Here is a 19,377-nt window from a genome sequence, read left to right as displayed (position 1 = left end):
AGGAATATAAAAATACTTTCAGTGTCATAAGGCACTTACTCTAAATTCGGATCAAGGTATACTCCCAAGAGTGTGTGGAACAGCCTATGTCGCGTCTTTCTCTCTTTACCTTCCGACAGCTGCAGACAATAATTCTCAGCTCCAGAGTAATCCTCAAGCTTATGCACCAAAATACGAAGAGCTTTTTCATGTTCTTCAAGCTGAATGTAAATTAAAAAACAAACCATTCACAACTAAACTATAATTATTAAGACAAACTAACTGTGAAAACAATATCCCACTTGCAGGCACATTACACAAGATATACTGTATAGAAAAATTACAAAATTTGTAATGCTACATGATATAGACAATATTTACATTTACACAAGAGTACTAATAGGACAGTTTATACCTTTTATACATAATACATTGTACTGACACAACAGTTCTTACTTTTTACACATACACACGTATTGACAATATGATACCTTTTACACGTACAGATTAGTGACATAACAATGTTTGCCTTTTTACATATAAATGACATTGATATGACAGTGCTTACTTCTTATGCATACAGATGGTATTCATATAATAATGTTTACTTTCTACCCATACACATGACACTGACTAAAGAATGTTTACCTTCTACACACACACATGATAGATATAAGAATGTTTACCTTCTATACATATAGATGGCACTGAGATAACAATACTTTTCACATAAAAATGACACAAAATGTTTATTTTTCCACATAAAGATGGTACTAACATAACAATGTTTATCTTTTACACATAAAGATGGTATTGACATATAAATGCTTACCGTTTACACAAAAATGGTACTGACATGGCAACTCTTACCTTTTACACATAAAAATGGTACTGACGTAACTATTACCTTTCCATATAATATTGCACATTCATCATGAAGATTATTCTCCAGAGCTTTTCCTAAGAGAAGTTGGACACGATACGTAGATGAAAAATAAAGTAGATGTTGCAATTTCTTCCTGAAAAACAACAACAAAAACCTAATGGAATTCATGTTAAAGAATAGCAAGAACAAATGTTAGAATTTTTGATACAACATGAGCATAGAAACTGAAGTATTTAGAAATACATGCTTACAGACTTACCGAGACACATTGGCAATGAAACAATAATGACCACTTATATTAAGCTGCTCTTAACCTAAGCAAAGTTCTGCACTTGAACATACAACATAAAACAACACTGACCATTACCCTATGGCTAGTTTTAACAAAAATGATTAAGTTCTATTGCTTGACTAAATAAACTGACCACTATCCTTGGATTGACCATTCTGTAACTAATCTATTGCAAATCTTAGCTTCTCTATTTTCATTTTTGTGACTTAGTTAATGTGTAAAAAAAATTTGTATTAGATTATACAAAACATCTCTCATATATATATATATATATTCTATAAATTTTGATTATAAAAATAAATTTGACAAAAGATCCATGTTCAGATAAGCTAATGGTTATTGTTTGTTTACTGTTTTAAAAGTAAACATTAACTGAGACATAACCTGATTATCTAACCTTACCTGGCATCAGTGACTTTTATAGGGTCAATACTTTGTACTTTTCTTAACCTCAAAATATTTTCAAGGTATAGAACAGCTAAGTGTGTGTGATATTTTTCTTTCTGGAAGAAAAAAAAGCTTTTGTTCAAACATCAACACATAACACAAGATGATTGGAGAAAAGCAGCAGTTTGCATCAACACATAACACAAGATGATTGGAGAAAAGCAGCAGTTTGCATCAACACATAACACAAGATGATTGGAGAAAAGCAGCAGTTTGCATCAACACATAACACAAGATGATTGGAGAAAAGCAGCAGTTTGCATCAACACATAACACAAGATGATTGGAGAAAAGCAGCAGTTTGCATCAACACATAACACAAGATGATTGGAGAAAAGCAGCAGTTTGCATCAACACATAACACAAGATGATTGGAGAAAAGCAGCAGTTTGCATCAACACATAACACTAGATTACTGGAGAAAAGCAGCAGTTTGCATCAACACATAACACTAGATTACTGGAGAAAAGCAGCAGTTTGCATCAACACATAACACAAGATTACTGGAGAAAAGCAGCAGTTTGCATCAACACATAACACTAGATGATTGGAGAAAAGCAGCAGTTTGCATCAACACATAACACTAGATGATTGGAGAAAAGCAGCAGTTTGCATCAACACATAACACAAGATTACTGGAGAAAAGCAGCAGTTTGCATCAACACATAACACAAGATGATTGGAGAAAAGCAGCAGTTTGCATCAACACATAACACAAGATTACTGGAGAAAAGCAGCAGTTTGCATCAACACATAACACTAGATGATTGGAGAAAAGCAGCAGTTTGCATCAACACATAACACAAGATGATTGGAGAAAAGCAGCAGTTTGCATCAACACATAACACTAGATGATTGGAGAAAAGCAGCAGTTTGCATCAACACATAACACAAGATGATTGGAGAAAAGCAGCAGTTTGCATCAACACATAACACTAGATGATTGGAGAAAAGCAGCAGTTTGCATCAACACATAACACTAGATGATTGGAGAAAAGCAGCAGTTTGCATCAACACATAACACTAGATGATTGGAGAAAAGCTTGATTGATTGATTTAGTGTTTTATGGCACAAAGCAGCGAGGCTATCTGTGCCAGATATTCGGTTAAAATGTAAAAAAAATAATAAATAAATAAATGTAGTAATAGACATAAATGGAAATGAAGGTAAAACAAAAAAGTATAAAACCAATGTTGACACCTAGTCTACAATGTTAAGATAGAAGGCAGAGTATAAGAAGTTGTAAGGTATTTACTCTAGCAAAAAGGTAATGATCATAACCCGCCAGGAAGACTAACAGATAAGTTCAAGAACCACCGTCAGTCACCTGAAGTTGGTATTTCCAGTCCTGGTTCCGGGTTATGTGTCATAGCAACCAGTATCAAAATGTAAAATAATAGAAGTTTTAAAAGACATATAGTAAAATTGTATTAATGAGTAGCCAAATGTCCAGTGAAAAGATAAAAGTCAAGTAAATGGAGTAAAATTTGTAAAAGTAATTGAAGATAAAAGCAAAACAGCAATTAAAACAGAAAATGGTGTAAAAACCAATGTTGACATCCAGTCAACAAAGTTGTAAAGAACTACCTGCAGCAGAATGGTAATGATCATAACCCGCCAGGAAGACTAACAGGTAAGTATAAAAACCACCATCAGTCACCTGAAGTTGGTCTTTCCAGTCCTGGTTCCAGGTTATGAGTCAATATGGCCAGTACTAAAAAGTTAAGTAGTGAAAGTGTGAAATGATATGCAGCAAAAGTATAATAACAACTCGCCAGGATGACTAACGAGTAGTTCAAATGGATAGTTCAAACAGTAGCGTTAGTCACCTGAAGTTGGCCTTTCCAGTCCTGGTGTCGAGTTATTTAATGTTCTGGCCATTGTCCAATGTCAAATTGAAGGAGAGAGATTAAAACTGTAAAAAAGGAACCACAATTAAAAGGTGTAATGAATAAATATGCAACACTTAAATGAGATTAAAAGATTAATGGCCATTAAAAAATTAAAACATTATCAAGGTGGACATAGTCACCATCACCAATAACTCTGTCCAATGTTACAGACTGACCCTGGGAAAAAATATGTTTAAAATATTGCCGTCGTTGAGAATTGTAACGATGGCAAGAAAGTAAAATGTGGCTGATAGTGATTTGAGTGTTACACAAACTACACATTGGTGCATCAATTCCAGATAAAAGAAAATGATGAGTTAAAAAACTGTGACCAATGAGTAGCCTCGTGAGAACAACTTCCTCCTTCCAAACTTTACGGAAGCTAGATGGCCAAAGTCCAATTTTGGGTTTGATTTGAAAAAGTTTGTTGTCACGTTGCTCACTCCAAGTGGACTGCCAGCTGGCACGGAGCCGAGCCTTGAAGACAACACCATAGTCCATGTAAGGAATAGGCATAGGAGTGATGGTGCTGAAGCAGACATATTTAGCTGCCATGTTTGCAAGCTCGTTCCCGCGAATACCAACATGGCCTGGTATCCAGAAAAACTGGATTGAAGTAGCTGCTAATGATAAATGGGCCAGTCGGTTTCGAATATCAGCGAGAATAGGATGTAAGCTAACGTGTAGCGATTCCAAGGCAAGTATAGAACTCAGCGAATCAGTATAAATAGTGCAGTTGGAGTACTGCTCAGCTGCAATATGATCCAGGGCAAGAGTTCAGCAGTAAACACAGAAGCTGTAGAAGGGATTCTGCGTGCAACTACTGACCCATAGCAAACCAAAGCAGAGCCCACTGAATTACCTGATTTGGAACCATCTGTATAAATGGGAACTGAATGATTGTTTGAAAGATATTCATTGAATAAAAGACGGTACTTCCAATCTGGAGTATCTGCCTTTTTTAGGTGACTGAAGTCACCTAAAGGTCACATTTGGAGGCTGTAATAAGCCATGGTGGGATGGGCCAACCTCTGGAATCTGCAATGTTATCCAAGGACAGACCCAATTCATCCAATTGCGCCCGGATGCAAAGGCCAAACGGAGCAATGACAGATCGTCTGTTCTGAAAAAGTACTACCCACTGAGGAAGGAAAACACATTTCCAGGTGGGATGCTTTGGTAAGGAATGAAGTTTCGAAGTATATTGTAAAGATAGTTGTAAACGGTGAAGGTGTAGAGAAGGTTCATGAGATTCAATGTATATACTGGAGAAAAGCAGCAGTTTGTATTTGAAAAATAAAAATTAATAACAAAATTAATTATTTCTAATAGGACTTCAAAGTGTTTCAGTTAAACCTTCTAGTATGACATAATTACCACCAAAAAAGTAACACTTCAGACAAGATGGTCAACATCAAAAGCATCTTACATTATTTGTGTACAGTGCAGATGATATTAGTCTACTAGTAGAGTTCATACACTCTTTATATTAGAGCTATTTGTACTTAAGACTCAATTCTTGCAATGCAAAATTAAACTTCCCAACCAGAGAAAACCTCAATCGCTACAGGTCCCACGAGACGTTTCTCAGTGGTCAACATGAATATCTGATTCTAGTGACCAAATTATTGTTCACCTGTTTACTACTTTCTTTCAAAAGATGATGATTATTTTACGTGAAATTATTTTACTGAAACTAAAACTTTGGGCATCTCCCATGACCATAAAATTATTTCTCCAGAATATTCAGTGTTGAAATTATCAGAACTTTTCTCCAATTTTCAAGGAACTAGAACAAATTATAAATTCACAGGAAGATAGTAAAAGTAAAATTAAGCACTTACAAATTTTACGTAAAATTAGCTGATGGTTTCAACCTAAAGCTTGTATTCTGTAAAGGGCCAGCAAAAGAATAGGCTAATTACATACAGACATTTTGAAATACTGTCATGGAACATACATGTAAACAGTTACTAAACACAGTTTCATATCAGAGAACACACATGTACACAGTTACTAAACACAGTTTCATATGAGGGAACATACATATAAACAGTTATTAAACAGTTTTATACCACCAGAGATCTCATTTAATTGTTAGAATGGATTAGGACATGTCTACAGATCACATGTAACATTAAGAATGGATTAGGGTATGACTATAGATCACATGTAACACTAAGAATGGATTAGGATATGACTATAGATCTCGTGTAACACTAAGAATGGATTAGCATATGACTACAGATCACATGTAACATTAAGAATGGATTAGAATATGACTACAGATCACATGTAACATTAAGAATGGATTATGGTATGACTATAGATCACATGTAACACTAAGAATGGATTAGAATATGACTACAGATCACATGTAACATTAAGAATGGATTAGGGTATGACTATAGATCACATGTAACACTAAGAATGGATTAGGACATGACTACAGATCACATGTAACATTAAGAATGGATTAGGATATGACTACAGATCACATGTAACACTAAGAATGGACTAGCATATGACTACAGATCACATGTAACATTAAGAATGGATTAGGGTATGACTATAGATCACATGTAACACTAAGAATGGATTAGGACATGACTACAGATCACATGTAACATTAAGAATGGATTAGGGTATGACTATAGATCACATGTAACACTAAGAATGGATTAAGATATGACTATAGATCTCGTGTAACACTAAGAATGGATTAGCATATGACTACAGATCACATGTAACATTAAGAATGGATTAAGATATGACTATAGATCTCATGTAACACTAAGAATGGATTAGAATATGACTACAGATCACATGTAACATTAAGAATGGATTAGGGTATGACTATAGATCACATGTAACACTAAGAATGGATTAGGACATGACTACAGATCACATGTAACATTAAGAATGGATTAGGGTATGACTATAGATCACATGTAACACTAAGAATGGATTAGGATATGACTACAGATCACATGTAACACTAAGAATGGATTAGAATATGACTACAGATCACATGTAACATTAAGAATGGATTAGGGTATGACTACAGATCAAGTGTAACACTAAGAATGGATTAGAATATGACTACAGATCAAGTGTAACACTAAGAATGGATTAGGACACAACTACAGATCACATGTAACATTAAGAATGGATTAGGATATGACTATAGATCTCGTGTAACACTAAGAATGGATTAGAATATGACTACAGATCACATGTAACATTAAAAATGGATTAGGGTATGACTATAGATCACATGTAACACTAAGAATGGATTAGAATATGACTACAGATCACATGTAACATTAAGAATGGATTAGGACATGACTACAGATCACATGTAACATTAAGAATGGATTAGGACATGACTATAGATCACATGTAACTCTAAGAATGGATTAGAATATGACTACAGATCAAGTGTAACACTAAGAATGGATTAGAATATGACTACAGATCACATGTAACACTAAGAATGGATTAGAATATGACTACAGATCACATGTAACATTAAGAATGGATTAGGGTATGACTATAGATCACATGTAACACTAAGAATGGATTAGAATATGACTACAGATCACATGTAACATTAAGAATGGATTAGGACATGACTATAGATCACATGTAACACTAAGAATGGATTAGAATATGACTACAGATCAAGTGTAACACTAAGAATGGATTAGAATATGACTACAGATCACATGTAACACTAAGAATGGATTAGAATATGACTACAGATCACATGTAACATTAAGAATGGATTAGGGTATGACTATAGATCACATGTAACACTAAGAATGGATTAGAATATGACTACAGATCACATGTAACATTAAGAATGGATTAGGGTATGACTATAGATCACATGTAACACTAAGAATGGATTAGAATATGACTACAGATCACATGTAACACTAAGAATGGATTAGAATATGACTACAGATCAAGTGTAACACTAAGAATGGATTAGAATATGGCTACAGATCACATGTAACACTAAGAATGGATTAGGACATGTCTACAGATCACATGTAACATTAAGAATGGATTAGGGTATGACTATAGATCACATGTAACACTAAGAATGGATTAGAATATGACTACAGATCACATGTAACATTAAGAATGGATTAGGGTATGACTATAGATCACATGTAACACTAAGAATGGATTAGAATATGACTACAGATCACATGTAACATTAAGAATGGATTAGGGTATGACTATAGATCACATGTAACATTAAGAATGGATTAGGATATGACTATAGATCAAGTGTAACACTAAGAATGGATTAGAATATGACTACATATCAAGTGTAACACTAAGAATGGATTAGGACACAACTACAGATCACATGTAACATTAAGAATGGATTAGGATATGACTATAGATCTCGTGTAACACTAAGAATGGATTAGAATATGACTACAGATCACATGTAACATTAAAAATGGATTAGGGTATGACTATAGATCACATGTAACACTAAGAATGGATTAGAATATGACTACAGATCACATGTAACATTAAGAATGGATTAGGACATGACTATAGATCACATGTAACTCTAAGAATGGATTAGAATATGACTACAGATCAAGTGTAACACTAAGAATGGATTAGAATATGACTACAGATCACATGTAACACTAAGAATGGATTAGAATATGACTACAGATCACATGTAACATTAAGAATGGATTATGGTATGACTATAGATCACATGTAACACTAAGAATGGATTAGAATATGACTACAGATCACATGTAACATTAAGAATGGATTAGGACATGACTATAGATCACATGTAACACTAAAAATGGATTAGAATATGACTACAGATCACATGTAACACTAAGAATGGATTAGAATATGACTACAGATCAAGTGTAACACTAAGAATGGATTAGAATATGACTACAGATCACATGTAACACTAAGAATGGATTAGGACATGTCTACAGATCACATGTAACATTAAGAATGGATTAGGGTATGACTATAGATCACATGTAACACTAAGAATGGATTAGAATATGACTACAGATCACATGTAACATTAAGAATGGATTAGGGTATGACTATAGATCACATGTAACACTAAGAATGGATTAGAATATGACTACAGATCACATGTAACATTAAGAATGGATTAGGGTATGACTATAGATCACATGTAACATTAAGAATGGATTAGGACATGTCTACAGATCACATGTAACATTAAGAATGGATTAGGGTATGACTATAGATCACATGTAACACTAAGAATGGATTAGGACATGTCTACAGATCACATGTAACATTAAGAATGGATTAGGGTATGACTATAGATCACATGTAACACTAAGAATGGATTAGAATATGACTACAGATCAAGTGTAACACTAAGAATGGATTAGAATATGACTGCAGATCACATGTAACACTAAGAATGGATTAGAATATGACTACAGATCACATGTAACACTAAGAATGGATTAGAATATGACTACAGATCACATGTAACATTAAGAATGGATTAGGGTATGACTATAGATCACATGCAACACTAAGAATGGATTAGAATATGACTACAGATCAAGTGTAACACTAAGAATGGATTAGAATATGACTACAGATCACATGTAACACTAAGAATGGATTAGAATATGACTACAGATCACATGTAACATTAAGAATGGATTAGGGTATGACTATAGATCACATGTAACACTAAGAATGGATTAGAATATGACTACAGATCAAGTGTAACACTAAGAATGGATTAGAATATGACTACAGATCACATGTAACACTAAGAATGGATTAGAATATGACTACAGATCACATATAACACTAAGAATGGATTAGAATATGACTACAGATCACATGTAACACTAAGAATGGATTAGAATATGACTACAGATCACATGTAACACTAAGAATGGATTAGAATATGACTACAGATCACATGTAACACTAAGAATGGATTAGAATATGACTACAGATCACATGTAACATTAAGAATGGATTAGGGTATGACTATAGATCACATGTAACACTAAGAATGGATTAGAATATGACTACAGATCAAGTGTAACACTAAGAATGGATTAGAATATGACTACAGATCACATGTAACACTAAGAATGGATTAGAATATGACTACAGATCACATGTAATACTAAAAATGGATTAGAATATGACTACAGATCAAGTGTAACACTAAGAATGGATTAGGACATGACTACAGATCACATATAACTGCTAGAATGGATTAGGACATGTATACAGATCAAGTGTAACACTAAAAATGGATTAGGGTAAGACTGCAGATAACATTTATACACAAGAGTGAATTATAAAAGTAACTTCAACATCAGTATTTCTGTAATTTCCACACACTTCATTAAGAAACATGTTACTGAGCAACATACAAATTGATAATTATTGATTTCTCAAAAATCTACTTCAGATGTAGCTGGAACTTTGTTTTAAATACAAACCTCTAATTTTCTTTGAAACACTAAGTATTCCAGAAAGAGGACCAGGGCAACAGGATACCGATGAAGAAAGTCAATAACTACATCAGGACGCATATGTTCTGTTGCTGGGTCATCACTAGGCCTTTCAGTAAATATCTGCATAGCACAGAAACATTAATCAGTTGATTTAGTGTTTTGTTACAAAGTTCTATCAACTCCCTCAGTATGAGCACAGTCAGTTTAATCAATCACATAACCTCTTTGTGCTTATTTAGTCTATAGTTTTGATACCACTAGCTTTTAAATATAGTATATATGTATATATATTCACAAAATTATATTTTTTGGTGAAGTATTTTTGGTAAATTAAAAAGGATTTGGCCATGAATACGTCAAGATGTGTTTTACTAATCCATGTGCAAAATGATTTTCATGTTAATTAAAAACAATTCATCTTAAAAATCTCAAAGATCAGTTGTGCAATTACTAAAACTTCCTAATTATACTTCCAATGTTTATTTTCAGTATAAACTTTACCTGTCACTTGTTATTTTTTCTACCCTAAATCCACACAAGGTTGGTCTATTTGACTGAGCTCATTGTCACCAAAAAAGAAAATCAAAATATATCTAAATTATCCTTTTTTTTCTTTCTAGGATTATTTCAAATCATTATGTGACACTACATGTGTTTATCCTAAATAGCTTTAAACTCATAACATCTATTAATACATTAACTTTATTATTTTATTACACTTTTAACCATGTCTAACTGCTACCATTTATGTTGTTATAACTTGTAAATAACATGGAAAAAGCAGACAATTCCCCATAACTATCACAATTGTTCTGGCTTTCTAACTATGCAACAAGAATCATTAAAAGTTCATCCAAGCTAGTTGTTATTTTTCTTGTTGGAACAAAGCTTGTACTAACTGACAAAATAATTCTATATTTAGAAAACTAAGTAATATAAAACATCACTTGAAAGATGAAAATCTTGGCTTTCTATTGGTTATACATAATATAGTATTAAGAGTAAGAGAGAACTATTAATAAATCCTGAATAAGATGATGTGGCAGGTGGGTGTGACAAAAATAGTCTAATTTTCTATTTGATGAAACTGTAACAACCTGATTGAAAGCTATTAAAATTATGGTTTGTCTGAGCAATGACAATTTTATATTGAGTACTTTATATAATATTTCGTTCTTATTGAAGGGATGGTGAATAAAATGCGTTACCTTTCTCATACTGGGATAAAATCAGGATTTCTCTTATAAAATTAAGAACTTAAAACTTATGTTCTATTAAAATATGAATTATTAGTTACAAAGTTATGCTGTACTAATTGGTATAACACAAAGATAAAGTTCTTTAAGTTTTGAATGTAAGTTACTAAAATCTCCTAATATGTGTAAGTAAAGGATGCCCATTAAACAGAGTAATGAGATATGTTTCTGCTAGAAATCACTGTCACAAACAGTTATGACACAAATGTTTCTGTTACAAAGTCCTGAGAAAGCATTTGTTACAAAGTACTGTCATACAGAATAATGATACAGACGTTTCTGTTACAAAGTAACATTACACACAGTAATGATACACATATTTCTGTTACAAAGCACTTTATAAAGAGTGTTTTCTCCTGCATAAACAGTACCTAGTTAAATGAAATGAACTGCTACTTCAGCATAAAAAATAAAGATATCAGGAAGCCAGAGAAGAATCTTTTACCTTTATTGCTAGATTTTGGTCCCTTTCCATCACAAAGTCCACATATTTCCAAATTAGTTTATGGTCTTGAAGGCTATATGATTTAAAAAATGATTAATTTCTTCTTTCTGTGTTTATGATCTCCTACTGTTACATCAAAGTGTTTATTTTGACTAACGTACACAGCAAACTATTTCATTCACTAGATACAACACAATAATTCTAATGATATTTTCAATGAGCAGATCTTACCTGTAAAATTGTTTAATTGCTTACACTAAATATAAACAAAAAATACAATGTTTCTTGATGCATAAAATTGACACACACTTTCTTATACTTTAGAACATCACATATTTAATTCAAATTAAAAACACATTCTTACTCATACAAAAATACATTAAAATTAGATTTGGGCAATAAGCAGAATTTGCTCATCACTTAACTCTTTCTTTATGAGGTTGGTCACATTGACCAACCTTGTAACCAAATAGTAACCATCACAGCATCCAAACAATAGCATTTTTATGTATTTTCATTGAATATGCCAAGTTTTTAGTAAACATTATAAGCATTCTATATATGCAAAATCCCCTTTTAAAAAATTAAGTATTTTATACAGAATTAAAGTGTTGACTGCTCTAAATGCAAAGTGATTTTTCATTTAGTATTAAAAATACTTTATCTGAAAGCTTTCAGGTTTCATTTGTACAATTTCTAAAACCTCCTACATAAATATTAATTTTTTTTCTTGTAAAATTATATTTTATTCTGTTCCTACTTTTTGCTAATATTATAAGGACTCAGTCAATTCAACTAACTTTGTAACCACCATAAAAAATATACTAATTATAAATTACTCTTTTTCTTTCTAGAATGATTGCAGGAAACTATAATTGTTTAACTTAACTAGCTTTAAGCTTGTAATACTTTTACTTTGCATCTATTTACACTAATTTTTATTGCCCTTTGAACACGTCTAACTAATAATTCCACTACAAAAGTTGTAAATCTCTTAGCTAGCATGTAGTTTATGTTACCATATTAAATAACATAACACATTAGTTGCTTGCAAGCACACCCCATGAAGAAATATTAATTACTTTACTTAATGCAACTTTATATAGCAAGTATCTAATTTTCAGATTTTAGTTACTTTTATAATGACAAATTAAAAACATAAGTATAATACCTACTTCTAATCTCTGTCAGTTGCTGATGAAATTTTAGCCTAGTCTGTTTTTGTTTTAAATGATGTTACTAGTACTCTAAGTAATTATTTATTCAAATAATTTAAAAATAATGTGTACAAAGCAGACGATATCGTATAACTATCATAATTTAACCTGCTTTCTAACTTAGGCAAGCAAACCTTAAAATAATCCTTTAAAGTTTCTTGAGGTGAACACAGAGAGAAACTTTCAAATTGAATAAGAAATAAACAATGCTGTGCACTGAAAACACCATAATATATCATTTGACAGACAAAACTCTGCCTTTCTATAGGTTATAAATAATGTAATATAAAACGTCAGAGAACTATTGGCAAGTAGGTCTGTGTTTCTAGTTTATAAATAAATAAGATTGAAGGCTACAAGAACTTAAGTTTTGGCTTTTTAATATTTATGCTATAATAAGTTACTAGCATTAACTTCTCTGTTTTGGAAAGGGATGGTTGGTAAATCAGAGAAGGGAGAAAACCCAGAAAACAGGTGCCATGTTCAAATACAAGGGGAGATTGAGAATGTTTTTTTGTATTTCCTTATAAACTTAACAACCTTTACATAATGTTAACATTTTGTTTATTAGCTACATTTTAATTTCAAAATTTATTAGTATAACATTGACGTTAAAGTCAATGAATTAAATTTTGAATGAAAGTATAAAAGATCACACTGTGACCAACCTGTAACAAAATTATTAATTGTCAGGCTCATTAATCGATTAGATTCAATTAATAGATTATTCTCTTACGAGACCTGGTTAGTTGGAGTAATCCTAAATAATAATAATAATAATCAGTGACATTAATTTCAGTTAGTTAATTATTTTCTTCAGTTATTAAACTGACATATTAAGCTGTACAATCATGAATTAATCCAAAATAATAATGAAAAATCATAACTAAAATATTCTGAATACATGGAACAATTGAAAAAGTAATTACTGATAAACTAATTTTGATTAGTAGCTTATTTTTATAAAATTAATCAATATGATTTTAATTAATTGATTATTTAACATAAAACTAATAATTTCTTACAGGTAATCAATTATATTAATTAATAGCCCAGCTCTGACTAACTTATATTAATTTTCTGGTAGATTTTGTTTCACTTCTAAATTAATTAATTTATCGTTCATGATTCTCATCTATATTATAAACCATAGGTTCCTGACAGAAAACAGAGCAGGTAATAAAAGCTCCAACTGCAACGTAAGAGACCAGAAAAGAGGAAGTCAATAACAGTTAACAAGATTACCAACTCCAACATATGAGTATAAAAGAGGAAATCAACCATAGATAACAAGAGTACCAATAAAATAGGAGGAGTCAACAAGAGTGCCAAGAGAAAAGAAGGAGTCAACAACAGTCAACAAGAGTGCCAATAGAAAAGAGGGAGTCAACAACAGTCAACAAGAGTGCCAATAGAAAAGAGGGAGTCAACAACAGTCAACAAGAGTGCCAATAGAAAAGAGGGAGTCAACAACAGTCAACAAGAGTGTCAACAGAAAAGAGAGAGTCAACAGTGGTTAATAAGCATACCAACAGAAAGGAGGGAGTCAACAAATGAAGTTAATGAAAGAACCTACTCCAACACAAAAGAGCAAAATAAGAGAATTAACTTACTACGTACTTATCGCAGGGTGAATTTTTAAGAAACAAGCTTGATAAAGGTATAAGGTTCCATTCTTCATGATTAAGGAAACCAAATTTCAAAGTTTATTAACAAAGTTAAAGTGTTACACTGTTGTATAAATTAATGACAAGTAACTATTATTAAGTATTCTTTACTTGAATAACAGTGACAACATACTTACCAAGCTAGAATTTTGACTAGATATTGAAGTCCTGGAAAGCAACTGTCTGTATATTCACCTGCCACAAGTCTATAAACAACATAAATATTACAGAGCAGAAGACAATACATCATGTATGCTAAATTACCAGACAGTAATTATGTAATAAATTAATATAACAACAAAATACATGTAAACCAATGAAATGATAAACATAATGGCAAAATAGACATAAAACAATGAAATAACAGTTTATCAAAAGCAAGGTAGATATCAAACAATGACATAATACCTTAACACAACAGATATGCAGAAATCAAACAATAACATAATATCTTAACACAACAGGTATGCAGAAATCAAACAATAACATAATAGTTTAACACAACAGGTACGCAGAAATAAAACAATAAAAATATCTTAACACAACAGGTATGCAGAAATCAAACAATAACATAATATCTTAACACAACAGGTATGCAGAAATCAAACAATAACATAATAGTTTAACACAACAGGTATGCAGAAATCAAACAGTAACATAATATCTTAACACAACAGGTATGCAGAAATCAAATAATAACATAATATCTTAACACAACAGGTATGCAGAAATCAAACAATAACATAATAGTTTAACACAACAGGTATGCAGAAATCAAACAATAACATAATAGTTTAACACAACAGGTATGCAGAAATAAAACAATAACATAATAGTTTAACACAACAGGTATGCAGAAATAAAACAATAACATAATAGTTTAACACAACAGGTATGCAGAAATCAAATAATAACATAATATCTTAACACAACAGGTATGCATAAATCAAACAATAACATAATAGTTTAACACAACAGGTATGCAGAAATCAAACAATAACATAATATCTTAACACAAGAGGTATGCAGAAATCACACAATAACATAATAGTTTAACACAACAGGTATGCAGAAATCAAACAGTAACATAATAGTTTAACACAATAGGTATGTAGATATCAAACAATGGAGTAACAGTTTAACACCACAGATATGCAGACATCAAACAATGAAACAGCAATTTTAAAACAATAGTACAGTAAGCATGAAGCTAATGTACTACAATTTATTTAGTGAAGTGCAAAACAGAAAGTATTAACTAACTTGCTCCAAATTTGTAGGGCCTTTTCCAGATCTCCCCGAGTCTTGTGAAATAAAGCCAACCCATGGTAGTGATGGTGACGAAAGAGATAATCAGCTCCTTCTACAGGATCACATCCATTGTCTCCACTGCTGACTAGAGTGATCAACTTCTCTGTATTCAATTCAGCATAGAGTTTCAGTAAAGCAGTGTCTACTTCCTGTTGAGGTACAATGTTCAATTTTTTCAAAACACAAGCATATCACTTGTTCAATATGCAAATTTTGCTTTAATACTAGACTGATGATGATGAAATTCAATTTTTCTGTACTTAGAAGAAACCAACTAAAAAAACAGTTGTGTTTGACACATTAATAGTGAAAGGGCACTTAACTGAACTATTCATGTATTAATAATTTTCACTTCCAAGCATTGTTTACTATTAAAATATGTTCATGAGAAAACGCCGCATGAGCTATACAACAATGTGATGTGAAAATAACTATTGAAACAAATAAATGTTCTGTTATTACACTATGAGTATCAATAAAAAAGTAAACTAGCTAAAGATATAAGCATGGATTCTGAATAGATGATTTGGAAACACAAGGTCACGTAAAGCAATTTTGAGACACCTACCAACTTGAAACCAATTCCAGGTTTACTTTGGATTTCTTCTAGAAAATTCATCAAGAAAATTTTACACTGTTCTAGTTTTTCTGGAGAATTATGGCAAAGTTGTTCAACATCTGCAATGTCATGCAGCGGTGGAATACATCGAACAAAACCAGATGATGCAGGGAGCAGACCAGGATATATACTTATCAGCTGTTTAGAAGAAACCCAATATATAAACAGAATTAAAACAAAAATATAAAAACCTACAACTTCTGATTATTAAAACAAAGTCATATGATGCATGAATCACATTATGATAACTATACATCAAATGTACAGAAGAAACTAAATTAAGACAGAAACCTACAGTATTAAAGTTAAGTCAGAAATTAACATAATCAAAGAGCAAAATATCTGTACAGTAAAACTTTAATTATTATCCATTTTCAGAGTTGTCCACTTTAGTAAGTCACAGTTAACAAGCCTAATATGCCTGTCGGACGTGTAATGTTATTCGGGAAACTAAATATAAACACAACATAAAATAATATTAGACGACAAAAAACATCCTTAATTTTTTGTTTTACTTAACATTGTTTTTATTAATTAGTTATGATTTAGATCGGCTTTCTTTTTGTTAAAGGTAGATTTACCTCTCGAACATCCAGTAACCCTTTTAGAAACAGTTCTTTGGCCTCTTCAAACAAATAAAGAGAGAATTGAATAAATCCAGCCTGTTGTTGAATTCTGAGGAATGTCTGAAATTTTAAAAATTCCATAGTGGTTACGTAACTTAAGATTTCTATACTCTTGACATTATTACATAATAGTAAAACTAAAATTATTTACTGTCTGGATAAATTTCTTTATAATTTGTGTTATTTATCAAAGGCGAGTTGAATTGGAAATACAGTGAATTTTTCAAATCAAAGTGACCACTAATCTGAAATTAAAATGGTAAAAAACAAATTTTTCTGAAACTTGATGGTCCTAAAGAAATAATATAATTTTCTCCAGTGTTACTTGTTATCACAGACCTTATGTTTTGATATTATGTTGTTGTTGTTTTTTATAAATATAAAAGATTCGGTTCCTACTTTAGCTCCTTGGTAAAGAACCATGTAGTACAGTGTTAGCAACACCAACATACCTACCTTTTGAAACTGAGTCTCCGTTACATTGCCTTTATTACTGTATCTTGCCAGTTCTAATGCTTCAGCTACTTTTCTGTCTGCAAGAAGGGCCTGAACCTATAACAGTTAAAAGATACTCACAGTAATACTCATCACCAAATAGTTAAACATTCAGGAGAACTATTTAACTTTTAATTCTGCAGTTCATAATGTGTGGTTGTGTCTTTACTGAACTGGCTGAGTTTTTATTGTAAAATTTACTGTATGAGGTCCTTTTTACTGAACCAGTCAAGATTTTGTTGTGCATGGCTATGTTTTTACTGAACTGGCTGAGTTTTATTGTGTGTGTGGTTGTGATTTTATATCAACTGAACTGTTGGGTTCTAACATTCAGCAACCAATGAACATATCTAAAATGCAATTTTATAGTCTCTGGTTAAGATTCATACTACAATTATTATATCAACAAAGTGTACAAAAATATTTATACTAAAACAAGTTTCTTTACCAGCCATAAAAAACATGGATTCTAACTGATCTTCACAGCGATTCTGGCAGCACGTTACACTTTATGAAATATGTTTCCTACTTTTGCTTACTCTAAGGGATTCAGTTATTGATTTCCCCTTCAAGTTAGCAAGTCCTAAAAAAATCATAAAATCAAGTTTTCTGTACATCTAAGTATCAGCTTCACCTTCAACTTGGCAATTCCTAGTAATATTAAACTTTTCATACATCTAATTATCGACATCACCTTTCACTTAGTGAGCCCTAGCAAAGCAAAATCAAGTTTTCTTTACATCGTCTTGAACGTACTACATGAGCTGTCTATTCACATGCTAAAAAGTAATAACTTTAACAGCTTTTAAAACATTAGCAACAAATTAGTTACTGAAGTGAAGTATTTTTAATAAAATAAGATAAAGATTTGTCCATGAACATACTGAGTATTTTTTTAGTAGTCCACATGAAATGTAATTTTCATGTTAAGATTAAAAATAGATTTCCTTATCTCAAAAATCTCCAATTTCCTTTGTGTAATCCCCAAAATTTCCTAAATGTATTTCAAACGTTTTTGAAATATTAGCTAATATTTTATCCTATTCTAATTAGTATAACGTAAACAAAAAGTAGTTTTACAAAATTTTGAACATAAGACACTAAAACTTTGTGTTGTGTGCAGTACAGAATACCCAGGCAATAGGATTAACAGATAACTATTATCTACCTGTTTCTCCTACAGTACAGGATATATATTTACAAATACTATATTAATAATTATCTATTCCTTATCTGTTTCTCCTACAGTACAGAATGTATATTTACTAATACAGTAAAACCTGTCTAGGGTGGAATAGCATGGGATCGAGTAAAATTTCTGGTTTAGACAGTGAACATGCATTTTCTTAATTATATATAATTTTTGAGCAGAACATTATACTTGCTTGACTCAAGAGAAGTAAGATGTTTGTGAATAAAGCTATTATATTGTTCATACTATATTTATTAGAATAAGAACAAAAATAGACATTCAAAATATACATAAGTACACAAAATCTTAATCAAATTTATTTACAGAAAGTGTCCAATTTCAACTGTTTCATTTTATAATGGACTTTCTCATGCACTTAAAAGAGAACATCAATTATACAGACTTTTCATGAAAGTTTATTTCCCCTTCATTTTTGCATACAACTTGATAGCATTAACATAACTTAACACTTGTTATGAAGTAGGAATTTCTATTTCCTCACTATCTTTTCCATTTTGT

The 19,377-nt window shown here is 31.5% G+C and overlaps 1 protein-coding gene and 1 long non-coding RNA gene across 4 annotated transcripts in view; one reads left to right on the top strand and one right to left on the bottom strand.

The window, feature by feature from the left end:
- Window positions 1-19,377, bottom strand: part of LOC143248738 (transforming growth factor-beta receptor-associated protein 1-like) — a 65,534-nt gene that overhangs the window by 12,552 nt on the left and 33,605 nt on the right. For all 3 annotated transcript variants that reach the window (XM_076497413.1, XM_076497411.1, XM_076497414.1), the window contains exons 11-20: window positions 17,628-17,723; window positions 17,127-17,231; window positions 16,495-16,683; window positions 15,879-16,075; window positions 14,753-14,821; window positions 11,732-11,804; window positions 10,016-10,150; window positions 1,560-1,660; window positions 887-998; window positions 40-200 (exon numbers count right to left, since the gene is read on the bottom strand). In XM_076497413.1, coding sequence (XP_076353528.1) covers window positions 40-200; window positions 887-998; window positions 1,560-1,660; window positions 10,016-10,150; window positions 11,732-11,804; window positions 14,753-14,821; window positions 15,879-16,075; window positions 16,495-16,683; window positions 17,127-17,231; window positions 17,628-17,723 — 1,238 coding nt within the window. The remainder of the gene's footprint in view (window positions 1-39; window positions 201-886; window positions 999-1,559; window positions 1,661-10,015; window positions 10,151-11,731; window positions 11,805-14,752; window positions 14,822-15,878; window positions 16,076-16,494; window positions 16,684-17,126; window positions 17,232-17,627; window positions 17,724-19,377) is intronic.
- Window positions 1-19,377, top strand: part of LOC143248739 (uncharacterized) — a 28,035-nt gene that overhangs the window by 7,236 nt on the left and 1,422 nt on the right. The window contains exons 3-4 of the long non-coding RNA XR_013027163.1: window positions 14,102-14,564; window positions 15,896-16,083. This is a non-coding gene — a long non-coding RNA (uncharacterized LOC143248739). The remainder of the gene's footprint in view (window positions 1-14,101; window positions 14,565-15,895; window positions 16,084-19,377) is intronic.

The sequence above is a fragment of the Tachypleus tridentatus genome, chromosome 4 (assembly GCF_004210375.1).
Source record: "Tachypleus tridentatus isolate NWPU-2018 chromosome 4, ASM421037v1, whole genome shotgun sequence".
NCBI lineage: Eukaryota > Metazoa > Arthropoda > Merostomata > Xiphosura > Limulidae > Tachypleus > Tachypleus tridentatus.
This window is presented reverse-complemented; position numbering and strand designations above follow the sequence as displayed.